The 17656-nt window shown below is 37.3% G+C and overlaps 1 protein-coding gene across 5 annotated transcripts in view; it reads left to right on the top strand.

The window, feature by feature from the left end:
- Positions 1-17656, top strand: part of EEA1 (early endosome antigen 1) — a 64408-nt gene that overhangs the window by 32864 nt on the left and 13888 nt on the right. For all 5 annotated transcript variants that reach the window (XM_079304848.1, XM_079304847.1, XM_079304846.1 and 2 more), the window contains 12 exons: positions 2399-2737; positions 6113-6262; positions 7282-7401; positions 7629-7832; positions 8517-8717; positions 8920-9033; positions 10249-10404; positions 12157-12296; positions 12857-13187; positions 14637-14738; positions 15813-16007; positions 17231-17413. In XM_079304848.1, the coding sequence (XP_079160974.1) occupies positions 2399-2737; positions 6113-6262; positions 7282-7401; positions 7629-7832; positions 8517-8717; positions 8920-9033; positions 10249-10404; positions 12157-12296; positions 12857-13187; positions 14637-14738; positions 15813-16007; positions 17231-17413 (2235 nt within the window). The remainder of the gene's footprint in view (positions 1-2398; positions 2738-6112; positions 6263-7281; positions 7402-7628; positions 7833-8516; positions 8718-8919; positions 9034-10248; positions 10405-12156; positions 12297-12856; positions 13188-14636; positions 14739-15812; positions 16008-17230; positions 17414-17656) is intronic.

Here is a 17656-nt window from a genome sequence, read left to right as displayed (position 1 = left end):
CTGTGAAACCGCTTTCCATCATTTACCAGCAGTCCTGGGTCACTGGGGAGGTTCCAGATGGCTGGAAGCTGGCCAATGTGACACTCATTCACTAAAAGGGGGGAAAGGAAGATCCTGGTAATTACAGGCCAGTTAGCCTGACCTCAGTACCTGGCAAGGTAATGGAACAGTTTATACTGAGTGTCATCATGCAGCCCTTGCAGGATGGCCAGGGGATCAGACCCAGCCAGCATGGGTTTAGGAGGTAGGTTGTGTTTGACCAACCTGGGTTCTTTTCTGATCAGGTGACCTGCCTGGTGGGTGCAGGAAAGTCTGTGGATGTTGTGTATGTGGATTTCAGTAAGGCCTTTGGCACTGTCTCCCACAGCACACTCCTGGACAAGCTGGCAGTCCCCTACTTGGACAGGAGCACTCTCTGCTGGGTTAAGAACTGGCTGGATGGCTGGGCACAGAGAGTGGTGAACAGTGCTGCATCCAGCTGGAGATCAGCCACCAGTGGTGTCCCTCAGGTCTGTGCTGGGGCCAGTCCTGTTCAATAGTTTTATTGATGGCATGGATGAGGGTATTGAGTCTGTCTTTAGTAAATTTGCAGGCAGCTGGGAGCGTGTGTTCTGATCTCTTGGAGGGTAGGAGGGCTCTGCAGAGAGACTTGGAGTGGTTGGATGGATGGACAGTCCAATATGATGAAGTTTAGTAAATCCAAGTGTGCATTTTGGCCACAGTCATCCCCTGCAGTGTTGCAGGTTGGGGACGGTGTGGCTGGACATTGCCCAGGCAGAAAGAGACCTGGGGGTGCTGACTGACAGCAGACTGAACATGAGCCAACACTGTGCCCTGGTGGCCAAGAGGCCAATGGCATCCTGGCCTCTATCAGGAATAGTGCAGCCAGAGGGACCAGGGAGGTCACACACCACACCACTGGTGAGGCCACACCTTGAGTTCTGTGTCCAATTCTGGGCCCCTCAGTTTAGGAAGGAAGTTCAGATGCTGGAACATGTCCAGAGGAGGCAACAAGACTGGTGAGGGGCTTGAAACACAAACCCTGTGAGGAACAGCTGAGGGAGCTGGGGTTGTTTAGCCTGGAGAAGAGGAGGCTCAGGGGTGACCTTATTACTCTCTGCAACTCCCTGAAAGGTGGTTGTAGCCATGTAGGACTCGGTCTCTTTTTCCAGGCAGCAGCTGACAGAACAAGAGGACACAGTCTTAAGTTGTACCAAGGGAAATACAGGTTGGATATTAGGAAAAAGTTTTTTACAGAAAGAGTGATAAAGCACTGGAATTCTCTGCCCGGGGAGGTGGTAGAGTCACCATCCCTGGATGCATTTTAAAAAAGGCTGGATGTGGCACTTGGTGCCATAGATTAGTAGGGGTGTTAAGGCATTGGTTGGACTTGATGATCTTGAAGGTCTCTTCCAACCTTGTGATTCTGTGATAAGATAATCACACATTAAGAGAGAATCCTCTGCTATGTCAGGTTAATGCCAAACACTAAGGAATAGGAAGAGAAGTGGCAGTGAGCTACTTTTCCTCTTTCAGTTTTAGTGACTTAAAGCAGTTTACAGCCATTTCTTTATGCAGCTTTTTGAAAGGTGGTATCCATAAAAATTATATGCTAGCTAAGGAATTTAGGCCTTGGAGGAGTTGGACCTAGAATTGGAAAAGGTAAGACCAGCTTCCTATAAGAGAAATTTGTAAGACAAAGTGTCAAGAACAGTTGGTCATTCTTGAAAAATCTGTCACGGAGGAGCCATTAATTCATGGTAGTATACATTATATATAGAATATATAGAATGTAATACATTTGATATGAATATAGATTTATAATCCAGTTGCAATGTGGGAAGATATTTCTGTGTTTTGATGTGAAGTTTTTCAAGCTGATGTACAACCTCAAGCTAGAAATCTGTTTCTTATATTTTCAGGAGTTATACTGAGAAGAACAGAGGTATATATAAATATATAGGTTTCAGAGAACCAGCAGGGACTCACTTTTCATCATTTTTACAGCACAGTAATTATGGGGCTTGGTTTGCCTTACAAAGACCAGTAAGGGCCTCAACTTCTCAACTTTTCCCCAAGGAATTGCAGTTACAATAAAGTTAATTTGAACATTCAGGGAAAATTAGTTTAGAGGATATGGATGTAGAGTTTTTGTGGTATTCTCAGTAAGAGGAAGTGGATTTATGTGAGAATATGAAAAACAGTATTTCCAGTTAAAACTGTGTGCTGTATGAGCTCCAGAACCAATGTGTGTAATACAAGATACAGGTTAATATTTTCTTTAATAATGTTTTTGTAAAAGTTCTTCACTGTTCAGCATCAACACTTAGAAATTTGAATAATATGTTGAACAGCTGCAAACAGAATTGTACTTGAATTGCTATGTAACTCTCTTCAGAGTTTGACTGAGAAGCTGCTGAAGAAAGAACAGGACTACACCCAGCTGGAAGAAAAACACAATGAAGTATCTGTGAGTAAGAAAAATGTGCAGGCAAGTTTTCACCAGAAGGACCTGGACTGCCAACAGCTTCAGGCAAAGCTGTCTGCATCTGAAGCCTCAGTACAGAGACTGCAGACAGAGCTAGGTGAGAAGGCAGAAGCAAGTCAGAAACTTAAAGAGGAGTTGTCTGAAGTAGAGACAAAGTACCAGCATCTTAAGGCAGAATGTAAACAGCTCCAGCAGCAGAGGGAGGAAAAAGAGCAGCATGGACTGCAACTCCAAAGTGAGCTCAGTCAGGTAAGTGTCCTTAAGCCTCCTGCACCATCCTATTCGAATGGTTCATAAAATCATCTCATCAGTTTAAAAAACTGCACACGTGTATTTCTTATGAAGATGAATTTACATTTCCTTATTTGAAGGAGAGTAGTTAACCAGCACTTATATTTTACTACCCTATGGGATGTTTGAGAAAAGTGAGTCTTGGTTTTACTTTGGAACTGACCAGTGCTTGACTTGCTTTAAGTCTGAGTAGTTAATATAGTACAGAAATATCTGGTGTGGAAAACCAGGGTAATGTGAAATCCTGGTATTGCTTCTTTAGTGCTTCTCCCCAGACAACTTCACTTTATGTTGCTGATAGTGGGGAGAGTACCCAGAGCATACATCCCCCCCACCAGAACCGATTATTCTGCTGAGTCAAATGACTTAGAGGAGTAGGACTTTCATTTAACATTGAGCATTTTGAAAATTGAGGGTCATTGAATTCAGTTTATCTTTTTTTTGTTTTGAGAGTAATGTGTTAGACTGGAGAAATATTTGTGCATCAGTAATCATGTCCAGTCTTAAGATGTAAAAAATTATTTGTTAGTATAACATACTTCATTTTAATCTTGCTAAAGCTTATTTATTTTAAAGTGGATGTTTCAACCCTTTGTAAAATCTGAATCAGATCAAGTTGCAAGCTCTCTGTGTATAGTTTACCTTAGAAGAAGTGTGACTTGGCTAAATCACGTTTATGTGTCTATTGCATCCCCAGAATGTCTTTCCTTCTCTCATCAGTCTTCTGTCAGGGTGAGAGGAGATAATTGTGTTAGTTATCTGCATAGGAATCTGCATTTAGTGAACCTGCCTCAGTCTGCCTGGGCAGCAGAAGCATATCTAAGAGGCTGAGTTGAAATCTGTCTTTAGCCTGAGATGGCATTTTCAAGAACGATTTTTGGGGTGGGAAAGTGAAGGAGGAGGATGGTGAGTAAAGCATTGCTCTATTAATCCCTATGAAAGGAAATGGAGGTGTGACACATTCTCTGGTGGTACCATTGGAAAAGAAGACAACCTATCAAGAAAGCTTCAGCAAGCCACCAGACTTCAGGATGTGTTTTAGAATTGTATAGTAAAAGAATAGTGCAGGAAAAAAACTCTTTGTACCTGGTATAAAAGAAAAGCCAAGCATAAACTTTTTCCTTTCTCTTCCTGCAAAGAAGTGTTCAGTTACTATTGTAATGAAAAGACTAAATTTCTCATATTTATTCACTTGGTACTTTTATGCATGTAGTCCATTAGCTTACATTTCAAATATGAATTCTGTTCATAGAGGTATATGAATAGTTGTTTATTCAAATCACATTTTTTAAGAATCCTTGTCATCTTCTCAAAATTCATTTGAATGGATACATGTCTGGTTAAGTTTGTACATTTTAGAATTTGGGTGATGTGGAAGAACTGATCTTAATGGAAGAAACTTCAGTAACAGTGTTGGTTTCAGCATGACAGTAGGAGGAGGGTATGGACTCCTTCAGTTTTGAACAAATATTAATTGCTAATAAATTCTGTTCAGAAAATTTGAATCTACTTGATTGTATGTTTTAAACTCTAGATATTTTTTCATTATTATTATTTTTTGCATTCTGTAGCATAGGTTAGTCCTGGATTTTATGGTCCTGTTTACTTAAATGTCATCTTAAAGTTCCTCAAAAATACTTAACAATGCCTGTAATAACAGTAACTAGTGGAAAATATTGTTTACTGATTTCCGTCTTTCCAGATATTTTCTCCTGGTATCAGCATAGCCATGAATAGTTGCTAGTTATCTTGTTGCACTCTTTCTTCAGTAGATTTTTTTCTACAGTTCTTGTTTGTATTTTTAGTGAGGAGGAAATATTTATAATTTGGTGATCCTTCAAGAAAAGACAAATGTTCTTCATTACTGGAGGAGAGATTTTGGTCTCTTTCCTCACCCTGTCCTCCCTTTTCTCTTTCCTCTTTCTTAACTGTACAGTCACCATTAGCAACCAATATCTTGACCACAAGCCAAACATCTTTTCACTTATGATTTTTGATAACTTAGCTTGATTTTTTAAGAAGGTAAGTCATGGATACATTTATTTCTGTTTCCAAACCCTTGAAACTTCTGTAGTGTTTGATAACTTGAGCTAAATTTTGACAGATGGCCCAAAGGACTCATTATCAGTTCTTCAGTGTTAAGTTCTTCAGTATTAAATTTTTTGGGATACAGACAGCAGGAGAGAGAGTCTTCACCCCTCCTTAATGCCTGCATGGAAAGTATAATGGTATCATAATCACTGTTCCTTTTTCTGCTCTGCTAGGCAGCCGGTTGGTCAATGATTGCTTGCAGCCAATAAAATTGGGCTGCCTTTTGCATAGGTATTAGTAGGGATTTAAGGAAAGCATGAGGAAAGTTTAGGAGTATTGAAGGGAGGACCTGGAGTTAAAAAGTGAATGATTCAAGGGCCTTGGACATAAATGCATAGGGGAGCAAGCTTCATTCATAGCTTTCTCACAACCTGTATAAAGTTCTTTCTGTGCTGCAAGGTCTGATCCATTCTCTGGTTTTGCACTGAGTTAAAAGGCTATTGTGTCCTTGAATGTATTCATATAGAAGTAGGCAGGAGGCAACCCAGGACCTACAGTGGCAGTTTCACATAGAGTAAGCTTATTGTATGAAAAGAGCTTTTCAGAACAGTGAATTGTAAAAGGCCATCCTTGCACTTTGAAGATGGTGCAGTACTGCTTTTGATGACTGATAAAATCCTGACGCAGGTTTGTGTCCAGCTGAAAGTGCACATCCACCTACTTACTCTTTGCTGCTGGCAGGTGCTGGACTGTGAGCCACCAAAGTTGCTATATACCCTACACTGACTGTTCATGTATCTCTTCTCTGCAGAGAATGAATGCCATTGATGTAGCCAGCTCAGGTTAAAAATTATACTCTTAATATTCTAGCAGTGCATGTTGTGGGAGGCAGTGGAACAGGTAAATGCAGGGTGCTTCAGCCACTGGATCTACAGGAGTCATCTGGTGAACTGGATAAGCCAAGATGGCTCAAAGCATCACTATTTTACATGATAGTCCTTATGCTTTGAAGGATCATGCTCTTTCTGCTAAATATCTGCAACTTGTTTTGAAGGGCTCCTGTAGATAAATGAGGGTGTTTCTGAGTCTTTCCGATCCAATTTTCTGAATACCTGCTCTTACATGTGAAGTTGATGCTGTTTCTTAACATGATTTGTGTTTCTGAGGTGTATGAGGTACATACATGACTCCAGGACGTCATGAACTTGTTTTGTTTTGAGTTATGAAAACTTCCTATAAACATTGCACAAAGTCACTGTTGGCTAAGGAATGACTGAAAAGGTGGATGACTCTTTTTTGCAGTTGCACAGTAAACTCCTAGAAACAGAGCGCCAGCTGGGGGAAGCACATGGGCGGCTCAAGGAACAGAGGCAGCTGTCCAGTGAGAAACTGATGGACAAAGAGCAGCAGGTGGCTGACCTACAATTAAAACTTTCTCGTGCTGAAGAGCAGGTAGGGTTTTTTTATGCAGATTCTATAGTTTGTTCTGGCTCTGTTACACACACTTGTGATATTGCAGTTTATAAAGTTTCTCGTGGGAATTTCTTTTGACTAATATTGTCAAGAACTTACAGTACAATTATCAACATCTGCTTAGATGATGCTTGTCTTTACAGATGTATGTGTGTTTGTAATGAACAAAAGTTCATTACAAATGAATAAAATGACAAATGAACAGATGAATAAAAGTTGTGCATTTTGCACTTATGAGCTTTGTCTAAGGACCATATGAAAAAATTACTTAGGTGTACATAGGCCCATATGGGTAGTTTTGTGTGTAGATATTTTTTTAAGAGAAAACTCTACATGAAGAAGAAGTGAAGATGGCAGGTCATTGATAGTTAATAATCAGTGTGGGGTGGATGGGCAGAAAACAGTTATTTTATTAATTTTTATTTGTTTTAATGAATATCTTGTATATGTTGCTGATTTTCTGCTGGCTGTAAGGGGATTGGCCAAATATCTGAGTGGTATGTTGTTAAAGCTTTAAACTTTTCTGTAGCTAATTTGCAAAGCCTTGACTAGTATAGAAGTGGAGAGACTGCTAAACTGAAGTTGCTACTAAAATAATGACTGACAGTTGCTACTGTAATTACCAAAAAAAGTAATAATAATGTTGTTTTACAAGTATCTGTATTATCTGTTGTATTACATCTTAACAACTATTGCAAAAACATACTAAAAATTTCTTATGTTTTAGATTGAGAGCTAAATTAAGTGTGTCTGATAATTGTTTTATAGTTCTCACTTGTGATATAGAATCTCACTGATTAATTGTAATGAATGCTTTGATTAGAATTTGATCTAGCATTACAGATTTTTGTTTTTATACAAGTTTTTAAATATCCATGTTTACATTAAAATCTTTTATAGTTAGAGTGAACATTGAGTACAACCGGCATACTGAGTTGTATTTTTTTTCCCCCTCATTAGCTGGTTTGTTTGGTATTTGGTTTTGGGTTTTCTTTCAGCTAAAGGAAAAAGCAGCAAATTCCACAGAATTGCAACATCAATTAGAAAAGGCAAAGCAGCAGCACCAGGAGCAGCAGACGCTTCAACAAAACACAACAGCAAAACTACGAGAAGCCCAGGTAATGTAGTTGTGTGCCCTCATGTGAAAGTGGGTTCCAGGGTTTCATTACGCTAAATACTTTTTCATACTAAAAATTACTTGCAGGAATCATATTAGTTTCAATTAATTAACTTATAAATCTGGAAGAGAATATACAGAAGGTGTTTGATAAATTTATCCAATATGTCATGCATTAACCCCACTTTTAATGTCCTTATAATTAAACGCTATTATGTTCTTGTCTAGAATGATCTGGAGCAAGTACTACGACAAATTGGAGATAAAGACCAAAAAATTCAAAATCTTGAGGCTTTGCTTCAAAAAAGTAAGGACAACATCTCTCTGCTAGAAAAGGAAAGAGAGGACTTATATGCAAAAATTCAAGCTGGTGAAGGAGAAACTGCAGTTCTTAACCAGCTGCAAGAGAAAAACCATGCATTACAAATACAGGTAAAAACTTTGGGATCTGTTTTTTTCCATTCATTCTCATTATTGAATCTTGTTTCCTTTTTTTTTTTTTTTTCTATCTCATCTCATATGATGCTAATATTTTCTTTATGGTTCCATTTCTTTAAAACTTACTTTAAAGATCTTACTGTAAATTTCAAATGACTTGTGTTTTGGTGATTTCCATGTTAGTAGCATAGGGAAAGGAATTCCTAGATATTTCATTTGTACATCTGCTAGTAATATGTACTTACAAATAGTTAAATTATATAACTATGTAACTTTATATCTATTTGTATATCTGTATACTTTTAAAAAAACTATATATATAGTTATAACTATATAAAAATAAATATAATATATGTATATTTGTTTCACTCATTTTAAAAAGATATTTGATTCCTGCTTTCAGCACCAAAATTCAGTTTAGCCTACATCTGTTGTCTCCTTACTATTTTGTTTATTTCATTAAGGCCAAATCAACAATTCCCTTTTGCTTCTATTTTAGCTGGTAATTTATTTAAAGTCTGGTATTGTGTACAATATAGCTTTGCTGTAATAGTTCAGGAAAAGAAATATGATAGCATTGAATCTTGAGAGACATAATAAGACACACTAAAATAAGTTTTTACTTCCTTGGACATCTGTTCCAGCCTTCTCACATTCTTTTTTTTTTTCCCATTGCAGGTAACTCAGCTGACAGAGAAGCTGAAGAATCAATCAGAAAGTCATAAACAAGCCCAAGAGAATTTGCATGAACAAGTGCAGGAACAAAAGGCTCACCTAAGAGCTGCTCAAGATCGTGTGCTTTCCCTGGAAACAAACATCACTGAACTAACCAGTCAGTTAAATGAAAGTAAAGAGAAAGTGTCACAACTTGATGTGCAGGTAATGAATCTCTGTATTTTATGGTGATTAAAAATTCTGGTTGTGATTTCCCATTTGGGAAAAGGTGCATTTTTCTACAAGGAGATACACACACTAACACATGAATACTGCTGATTTTACTATTAAACTTACTGATAGCTATCAAAAAATTAGAATGAGCTATGGTGAAACATGTTTTAGTGAAATGCAATTTGTCTTTCAGGTAAAAGCAAAGACTGAATTGCTACTTTCAGCAGAAGCATCAAAAGCTGCTCAGAGAGCAGATCTACAGAACCATCTGGACACTGCCCAGAATGCATTGCAAGATAAACAACAGGTATTAAGCAACACATAAAGTTCCTATGTTGCCTAAAAACTGCTTAAAAGCCTAATAAGAGTCTGTTTACAAACTCAATAAACATATGAATAAGCATTAGGAAATGATCATTCAGGGTATTTTAACCATGTAGTGTGCACTCATTTATTTTTGCTGCTTTGAATCGGATATATTTTGCAGTGCAAGGAATTTACTTGGGAATCCATTCCTTGCTGTAGGGTTATCATTCAGAATCTAAGCTTTCCTTAGGTATTCTGGAAGTATTATTCAATTCCTGTGTGTCTGCTATGTAGAAAAGATTGTAGAACACACTCAGTAGAAGCAAAGACTCTTAACTCTTATTGCTGACTCAGATAAATTTTGTATCACCTGCTGGTATTCAGAAATAATTCTCTGTGTGCCAGCTGGCATAAAAACTCAAAAGGCTGGTGATAAAATTACATGGTTTTTAATGTATTTTGATCCTGGTGAAGCATTTTACCGTCTGCTGAATCAAATATTTGCATAGTTAAAATAAGTACTGCTGTGGTCTTTATGGAAACATCCTGCTGATGTTAACATGGCACCATTTTGTACAGTGGGAATGTAATTATTTGCTCTAAACAGGAGACAATTTTTTGCAGGCATTAAATATTTAATTCATAACTAAATATATCAGTTTGGATGGAGGGCAGTGAACTTTGATGTAGCTACTATCATAGTGGCCACTAAGTGGATGTGTTCATGTCTCTTGCAGAATTTATTTGTTTTGTGTTGAACAAAATGTTTTAAAATCATCTCTGGTATGTGGAGAACTAAGCATTTCCATGTTAATGGCTTTCCTCTTTGATGGTTGATCTCATGACAAAGACATAAAAAATTCTACCTAGGTTTTTTAATGTTCTTATCTAGTTACTGCTGTAGTAATTTGAGGATGCAGTGCTTTTATTACCTACAGTTCAAGTTTAGAACTTGAAACACCTTTGTTAACGTTTAGCCCAGAGCCTGTAAGGTTTGAGAGAATATTGAGCTTTAAAATAGGTTTTTTCACTGAAACAGAGGGAATTTGTGCATGTGTTTGTGTTTCCCCTTTAAGTTCCCTGCCCCTCAGAATAAAAAATAAACATTATTTTCCTTTTTAATTTGAACACATTAGATCATTTAAAGCATATATGACATTAATAATTTTTGAAATAATTAAAAAAGTAACAAGCTTTTTATTTTTGTTTTACCCAGGAGTTAAATAAGGTCAGCGCTCAGTTGGATCAGGTTACAGCTAAGCTGAATGACAAGCAGGAATACTGTACTCAGCTGGAAGCCAATCTTAAAGAGCACAAAGAAAAATGCCTTTCTTTAGAGCAGAAAACTGAAGAACTAGAGGCACAGCTTAAGGTTTGTAATGAACACAGTACCTGGACTTACAGAAACTGATCTTTGCTGTTAGGCAGCATTTGAGCATGTGCTCAAATTAGGGGAGAAGGATTATATCAATATCACTTTTGTGGGTTTTCTTTCTCACTAATGTTTCCTGATTAACCATTTAATCCTGTTCTCTTCTTCCATGCTAGTATATCACATTAAGAAGAAAGGCCTATGACATGGCCACTATACTGTCATTTTCCTTTGTGTGCTTCTACCAACCTTTCTGCTACCTGGAAATACCTATGTGAGGGAACATCAATATGTCCCAAAATCAGGGTTTTCAAGTTTGAACTTAAGCACTTGACAAATAGTAGCAGGGAATATGTGTTACATTGGCTAGACCTGCTTAACACTGCCTGTCTGGTTTAATTTGTTTCTGAAGCCTTTCGCTAGACTTTTTAGACAGATACATTTATCACTATTTTATCTCTTAATTTGATCTGGTGTTTTGCATTCCAGTTCTGAAATCAGATTTTATTTTAAAGTCCACATAATGCTGGCAGAAGGTTTGCAGACCCTTTTGGTCTTTTGATATACTAATATTTTCAGTTAAGGACATGGCTTAGTTCTAATGCTTGAAAGCTTTAAAATTTGGGCTTTGAGCTTTGTTCACTATTTTTAAAAAGTACTTAGTGGTCAAAATTCATAACACACAAAGCCATAAGATACAGGGATCATGGAAGCAATTCAGAACTGGTTTTGCAGTGTTGACTGTCTGTTCTGAGGGAGATTAGTAGTCTTTATGCTCCAGACTCAGTTGAGAGTTTTTCCTAGCTTTTGTGTTCTATAGAAGAAAACAAAGATTGTTTTCTGTGTATGAAATTTTAAATCCAATTATATTAAAAATTAAAGCTGTCATGCATTTCATTCTCAGCATCATTATTTTGTTCCTCCTTCTTTTATTTTGGACACTGGGTTTTTTCCTTGCCTACTTTGATTTGTGTGTTTAGTTTTCATTCTTTTGCTGAAGTTTCACAAGTAGCCAATAGACATGCTTGGGAGAAATACAGAGCTTGCTTGCGTATGATTTTATGAGGTTCCTGGTAGCTGAAGTGTGAAACTGAGCTGGGTTGTTGATGCTGTCAACAGGAATGCAATTCTATGTAGAATCTTGGCATCATCATCATTCTTTGAGGTTATTCCAGTTGAATGTGTGGCATTTAAAAAAATTAGAAAACAAAAAGCCCTCAGGAAATTTTTTGGAGAAACTTGGCCGCTTTGTTTTATGGTCTCTGTGTGAAAGCAGAAGTGCCTGTAGAACAGCCAGTATGTTGAAGAGTATAAACAGTGCCCGTTTGCTGAAGGCTCCTGTGTTCTTTATACTCCATGTGAGAGAAACAGAAGCTTTGGGAAAAAAAAAAATAGAAGAAAATCCTCTTCCAGGCAAACACAGAATTTCTTCACCACTATAGTTTGTGTCTTTGCTTTTGCTGTAAAGCTTTTTATCTATTACTTTGCAGTAAAATGCCTTCTTGGGCCTTTAATTTAAAGATGCTTTCAGAATGTTTCACCAAAATAGTTCAGTTCTGGAGGAGCAAGTGATTAGCAGGAACTAAATAGTGGAAGATAAATCACAAAGTAATGGAACAGGTAGATGATGTGTGAGAGCTGTGACTGCTTTCTACAGTTAATGCTACACACAGACTAGATGACTGTGCTTTTTATTGCTATTTTTATTTAGTTTGTTGTGTTCTGATGGCTCTTCTTATTTTTCTCTCTCAGAAACTTGAAGGTGACATTGTTGATGCTAGAGCAAGTAAAGACCAAGCTCTTCAGGAGTTACAGCAGCAGCAGCATCAGTCTCAAGAATTAGACCTCCGGACAGCAGAGCTGAGTAAACAGCTTGAGGCAGCAAGAGAAGCGTATGCATTTCCTGTGTTACAGTGCTTTTCACAGTCAGACATAACACTGGGGCAGTTTGGACTAGAGTTGAAATTTTCTGCTTCTCTCCTGTGATTTCATAAAGTCATAAATAAGTGCTGTGTCCCCTCTGCTACAAGAATTGTGTTGTATCCCACTTATTGTGTTTCACTCCTTCTGCCATGTTTTCTCACAGGAATCACTGACTGCTGTGATTCACTACACTTCTTCATTTTATTCACTGTGCTTGTTGTCAGCTAAATATCTGAATGGTTTAATGTAGTGAGGTCCATCTTTAAATATCCATAGCTCTGTAACCATTTTCAGGTACAAATCTGCAATTTATGCATAAGCAGTAAAGGGGTAGTTTCTGTTCATTATGGCTGAGGAAGAAGGGACCATCTTAAACCTAGTTTCTGAAGTTACCGTTTCATCTTAACTGGAGAAGTGTAATATGAATAGAATGGAGAATAGAGGCCCATGAATAGAGACATTTAAGGATGCAAAAGAACCTGTGAAAAAGAAATTTTAAAAAGTATGTTTTATCATTTTATATTTGCAGGATGTCTAATGCTCAGTTGGATTTGCAGAAGAAATCTGAGGCCCTTGACCAAGCTAACCAACGAATTTCAAAGCAGGAAGCAGAAAAGGCCAGTCTCAAACAAAATCTTGAGAAATCAAATCAAGATACAAGTAAACAGCTCAAGGAACTTGATTGTAAAATGCAAGCAGCCACATCAGAGCTGCAACAAGTGAAATTAGAGAAGGACACTCTATTAAAGGACCTTACAGATACCAAAGATATGCTCTCAAAAAGCTTTGAATCCTTCAAAAAAAGAAAGGAGGAATTAGAAAAAGAAATTAAAAATGGAAGAACAGTTATTGCAGAAATGGTTAGTAGATTCTTTAATTAGGCATTACATTTGGTGCATATACATTCTGATAAAATTACTTTGCTTTCTTTTTTACAACAGTGTACATATGATGAAAATGCATAAAAATTTATTACTGTAAGGAAAACCAAATTGTGATTTTTAGTAGTTCATACATATTTCTCACCTTACATTTTTGCCTGGATATTTACAGTAGTAAGCATCAGTCATATCACATAACAGGATCCTTTATTCTTCCTGCATGCCTTTAACCATGCCTTAGTGAAGAAACTAAATAGAGATGACAAAGTGGTGAACTTATGGCAGACGTCCCCCTTTTAAAAAATAAATCAACCATATTGTAACAATACTAAGTTTTAGAACCTTTGCTAAAATGCTGTTGCATTGAAGAAGTTATTTTTCTGAGGCCATTTTAATTTCCTTTCCAAAGTCTTTGTACATAGAACTTCCTGTGCACTTGTCTGGACGTACTGGAAATCTATATACTGCAGGTAGAGAGAGTAACATCATCTGTCATTTGGTGAATGCCTAGCTTAAAGTATTATTGGAGTACTAGAACTATTTGAATTTCAGAAAGGTCTTACAAGTGACAGTATAACAAGTGCTTGACCACCAGAGCAATCTATTATGGTATAGAAAGTAAACTATTACTGGTTAAAATACACCTTTTTCTTACTTCTTCTGCCTTGATAATACGAATGGGCACTATATGAATACAGTTGTTCTGACACCCTTGTCTCACATGTGGCAAGGGGTGTCTCTCATACTCTCATCTTACATGTCACCATTTCCCTGAACCCATTTAGAGCTGCTTTTATTCTGATCTGAAAAAAAATCTGCTTCTAGTTAAAAAGAACATTTTCTCTTACTCATTCACCTGGTGTAGAAAAGCTTTTTGGTTTGCTTTTCTTAGTTACTACTGTTTAAAGATTTGTTTCTCCTAAAAGCTTGAAGGATTTTCTCCCCAGTTTAGACTTAAAAATAGTAGTCCAGAACCAGTAGTCTGCTTCTGGTTCTGTTGTCTTTTGGAGGCTCTCCATTGCCTTAAATGTGTAGTATTTGGGCTTAACATATGGTTGCATATGCATGGAGATCTGCAAATATACTTGCTTGTGAGTTTTAGAACATGAGGAAATTTTAGATCCTGCAGAGACCAATGAGCCTATTACTTCATTAAGAAGGAGAAGGGGTCCCAACCACAGCTTCAAACAGGGAGACTATCCCTAATCAGAAAAAACTCTGGCACCTGGCTGAGTTTATTAGCACAGGGCATCTAAAGTGTGGATTAGATTTGCCACTTAAAGTTTTGAGCTGAAAATGTCTGCAGTTGAGAAGGTAAGATTTTTTCGTTGAAAATGAAAGTGGTTTTTTTAAGGATTTGTAACTTGTGCAAAAATACTCTGTACATGGTCTTAGAAGCTAACATAAATGTTGTCTTATGTTTTTTAGGAAAAGTCTTGCGAAGAATTAAAACACCAACTTCAGATACAAACAGAGTCTGTAGCTAAAGAGAGGAATGAATTGAAAAACTCACTGGAGAAAAAGGAGGGGGTGAGTTGTCTGCTTAATTTCAAAAATCTAAAAAACAATAATAAATGTTTAAAAGATTGATTTTCAGTCTTACTTGCTGAGACTGATGATACATAAAGATGTTTCAATTCTCAAATTTTAAACTATCTTTGGGATTGAAGTGAGGTGATACTAAAACTTTCCTAGAGGGTGATGTGAAGCTTTAAAAATACAGGTTTTACTCTTAGATTTCTGTGCTCCTCATAGTGTAGCAGGGGATTTTAGCCCTTCAGATTTTTTCATTAGTGAAACGGTTACTTGGTATTACTGTGTCCCCATTTTCTTTTGTATTTCCATACAATAAAAGTTATTATTTCATACCCTTAGATCTATTTTATTCTCAGGCTTATTCAGTATGTTCTCAGTGTAGTTGACAGGACATTTTCAGATATCCTTCAAGGATTGCTTTGCTTTTTTAAACTTGTACAAGTCCCTTGCTTGTGACTATGTAAGGACCAAATGTACTTCTTTTTCAAAGATGGGCATTCAGACCATGCAGTGCAGCTGGCAGCCTGAAGGACATGTCTGCTTTCATGGATTTCTTTACCCAAGGCATCTTCTGTTCCCTAAAGGAATCAAAATATTTTTGATCAATGGACATAGTTTGATAGACTGTGATGGACACTTACTGTCTGAAAGAGGTTTGGGGGTGTGCAGGTGTGATGGTAGTTGCTCTGTGACTATTACTGCTACTTCCCTGGCTCCTCACTTGTTCAGCTGAAGTGCTGTGGTGCTCAGTGGAAAGTGAAGGAGGATGAGCTTGGTGTATGCTGCAGTTGGCAGCAGGAGAGTCTGTATCACTGCTGGTGTGAGAAAAGTTGCCTTCTCTTAATTTAGAATGGATAAAAAAGACTGCTGCTGATCTCTGGGTAGTAAAATTGGAAAAAGAGATTATTTTAATGTATTATGGTAGTTCTTAAAATCTGCTTACCAGTGTTCACCACATAGCTCTGAAACAGCAGTGGCACTGTGGGATGGTCTGGTTATGTGAACAGCATGTACAAATAGTGATTTGAATTTAAATTATATATAGTTACTTAATATTTTTGAATATAGATTTCTAAGCAGTTGTCTATAGACCTTGATGCAGCAAGAGCACAAGTACTGGAAGTCCAGGGTCTTCTGAAGGAAAAAGAAAAAAGTGAGCAACACCTCCAGGGAAAGCTGAGAGAGCTAAAGGAATCTTTTGAACAGAAGAAAAAGCACAGTGAGACACTGCAAGCTGAATTAAAAACTGCCCTTTTAGAAAAGGTAAGACTTTCCTTTCTTACTCCTTATAAGAAAATGAATGTAAATTCCTCTGATAAATACTGAAGCTTTTATGTCAATAATTTTGTGATAAACTCTGTTTGCTGTAGTCTTGTTGGAAATGATAAGGTCAGGATGTGGAAGTGAGATCTTCAGATGCTGTTGGAGGTAGAAACAACATCAAGAGCAGTAATGAAAAGAACCAGTGCTGAAATATGAATTCTGTAGGAATTGAATTTTAATGAAGGGATAAAATAAATTAGTTTGAATGTGGTTTTTTTCTTCAGGAGCAAAGTAAGAGCTGCCATTTTTTTATAAAGCAGTAGAATTTTATGAGAGTATTTTCAGACAAACTCTGAAGTGTTTTAAAATGTCCATGGCAGTTTTAAACCAAGTCTTCTCATATTATACCAAAAGAATTTATCTGAGTGACAGTATGAAAGTCAAAAACCATCATGGAAACAGTTCAAATGTCTTACAAAATTAGGGAATGTTGTGCTGTGTGCCATGCACTATTAAATGTGGCTCCAGCTTTGTCTGCCAATGCTACATGTTCATATTTGTGCTTTAGACAGCCTGTGGAAACATTAGGTCTTGGTGTTGTGGTTTAACCCAGCCATCAACTTAACACCACAGAGCTGCTCAGTGACTTAGGAAGACAAACACCATCACTCCTAACTCCCTCCCCTTTCTTCTTCTGCCAGCTCCGTATGCTGATGTCATATGGTATGAAATATCTCTCTGGTCAGTGGGATCAGCTGTCCTGACTGTGCCCTCTCCAAATTCTTTTGCACCTCCAGATTTCTTGCTGGTGGGGTGGTGTGAGAAGCAGGAAAGGCCTTGGCTCTGTGTGAGTGCTGCTAAGCAGCAGCTAAAGCATCCCTGTAACATCAACACTGTTCCCACCATAAATCCAAAACACAGCCCCCATACTAACTATGAAGAAAATTCTACCTCAGCCAAAACCAACACACTTGGAAACATTATTCCAGTTTTTAATGTTTGATCGTAATGTGTTTCACTTAGTCTTTTGTCATGAATTAAGTTTTGTTGTTAAATTAGTTACAAAATCTTACTGTAAAAATCACAAATATCAAGATACTGAACTGTTACTTCATAAGAAGAATAAAATTCTCTTCTTGCAGTAGAAATGCATTTTATTGAAATGCTTAAGATAACTTTACTGTCTGTAACTTCAACTAAAACATTCTATGCTTGTGTTTCAGGCAGAGCTGGAGAATAAACTACAACAGCAGTCTATTTTGTCAGCACAGGAGCTTAAAGCAGAGAAAGGCAAGCTAGCAGACTTACAGAAGGCCCATGATAAACACAAAGAAAACATGGAGAAGCTGCAGCTGGATCTTTATGGAAAAGAGTCTGAGCTGCTGGCAACCAGGCAAGATCTTAAGGTACTTAGTCATTTTAAGGTCATATGTGACTTTGTAGATGTTAATATCCATTTTGAAGACCAAGAAACAATGCAAGAACTGGACAAGTGAAAAATAAATTCTTCTGGTATATATAGAATTTAGTGCTGTTTAATCCCTTCCCCCAAGACAAAAGATATTCTGAAACTAATTTAAAGGCAAATATTTTTGCCAGTATACCTGTGCATTTCTGCAGCAGCAAAGTAAAAGGTGATTTGGTTTTAT

Source organism: Erithacus rubecula, assembly GCF_903797595.1.
Source record: "Erithacus rubecula genome assembly, chromosome: 4".
NCBI classification, from domain to species: Eukaryota; Metazoa; Chordata; class Aves; order Passeriformes; family Muscicapidae; genus Erithacus; species Erithacus rubecula.
The sequence above is the reverse complement of the archived record's forward strand: the minus strand, read 5'-3'. Positions and strand labels throughout refer to the sequence as shown.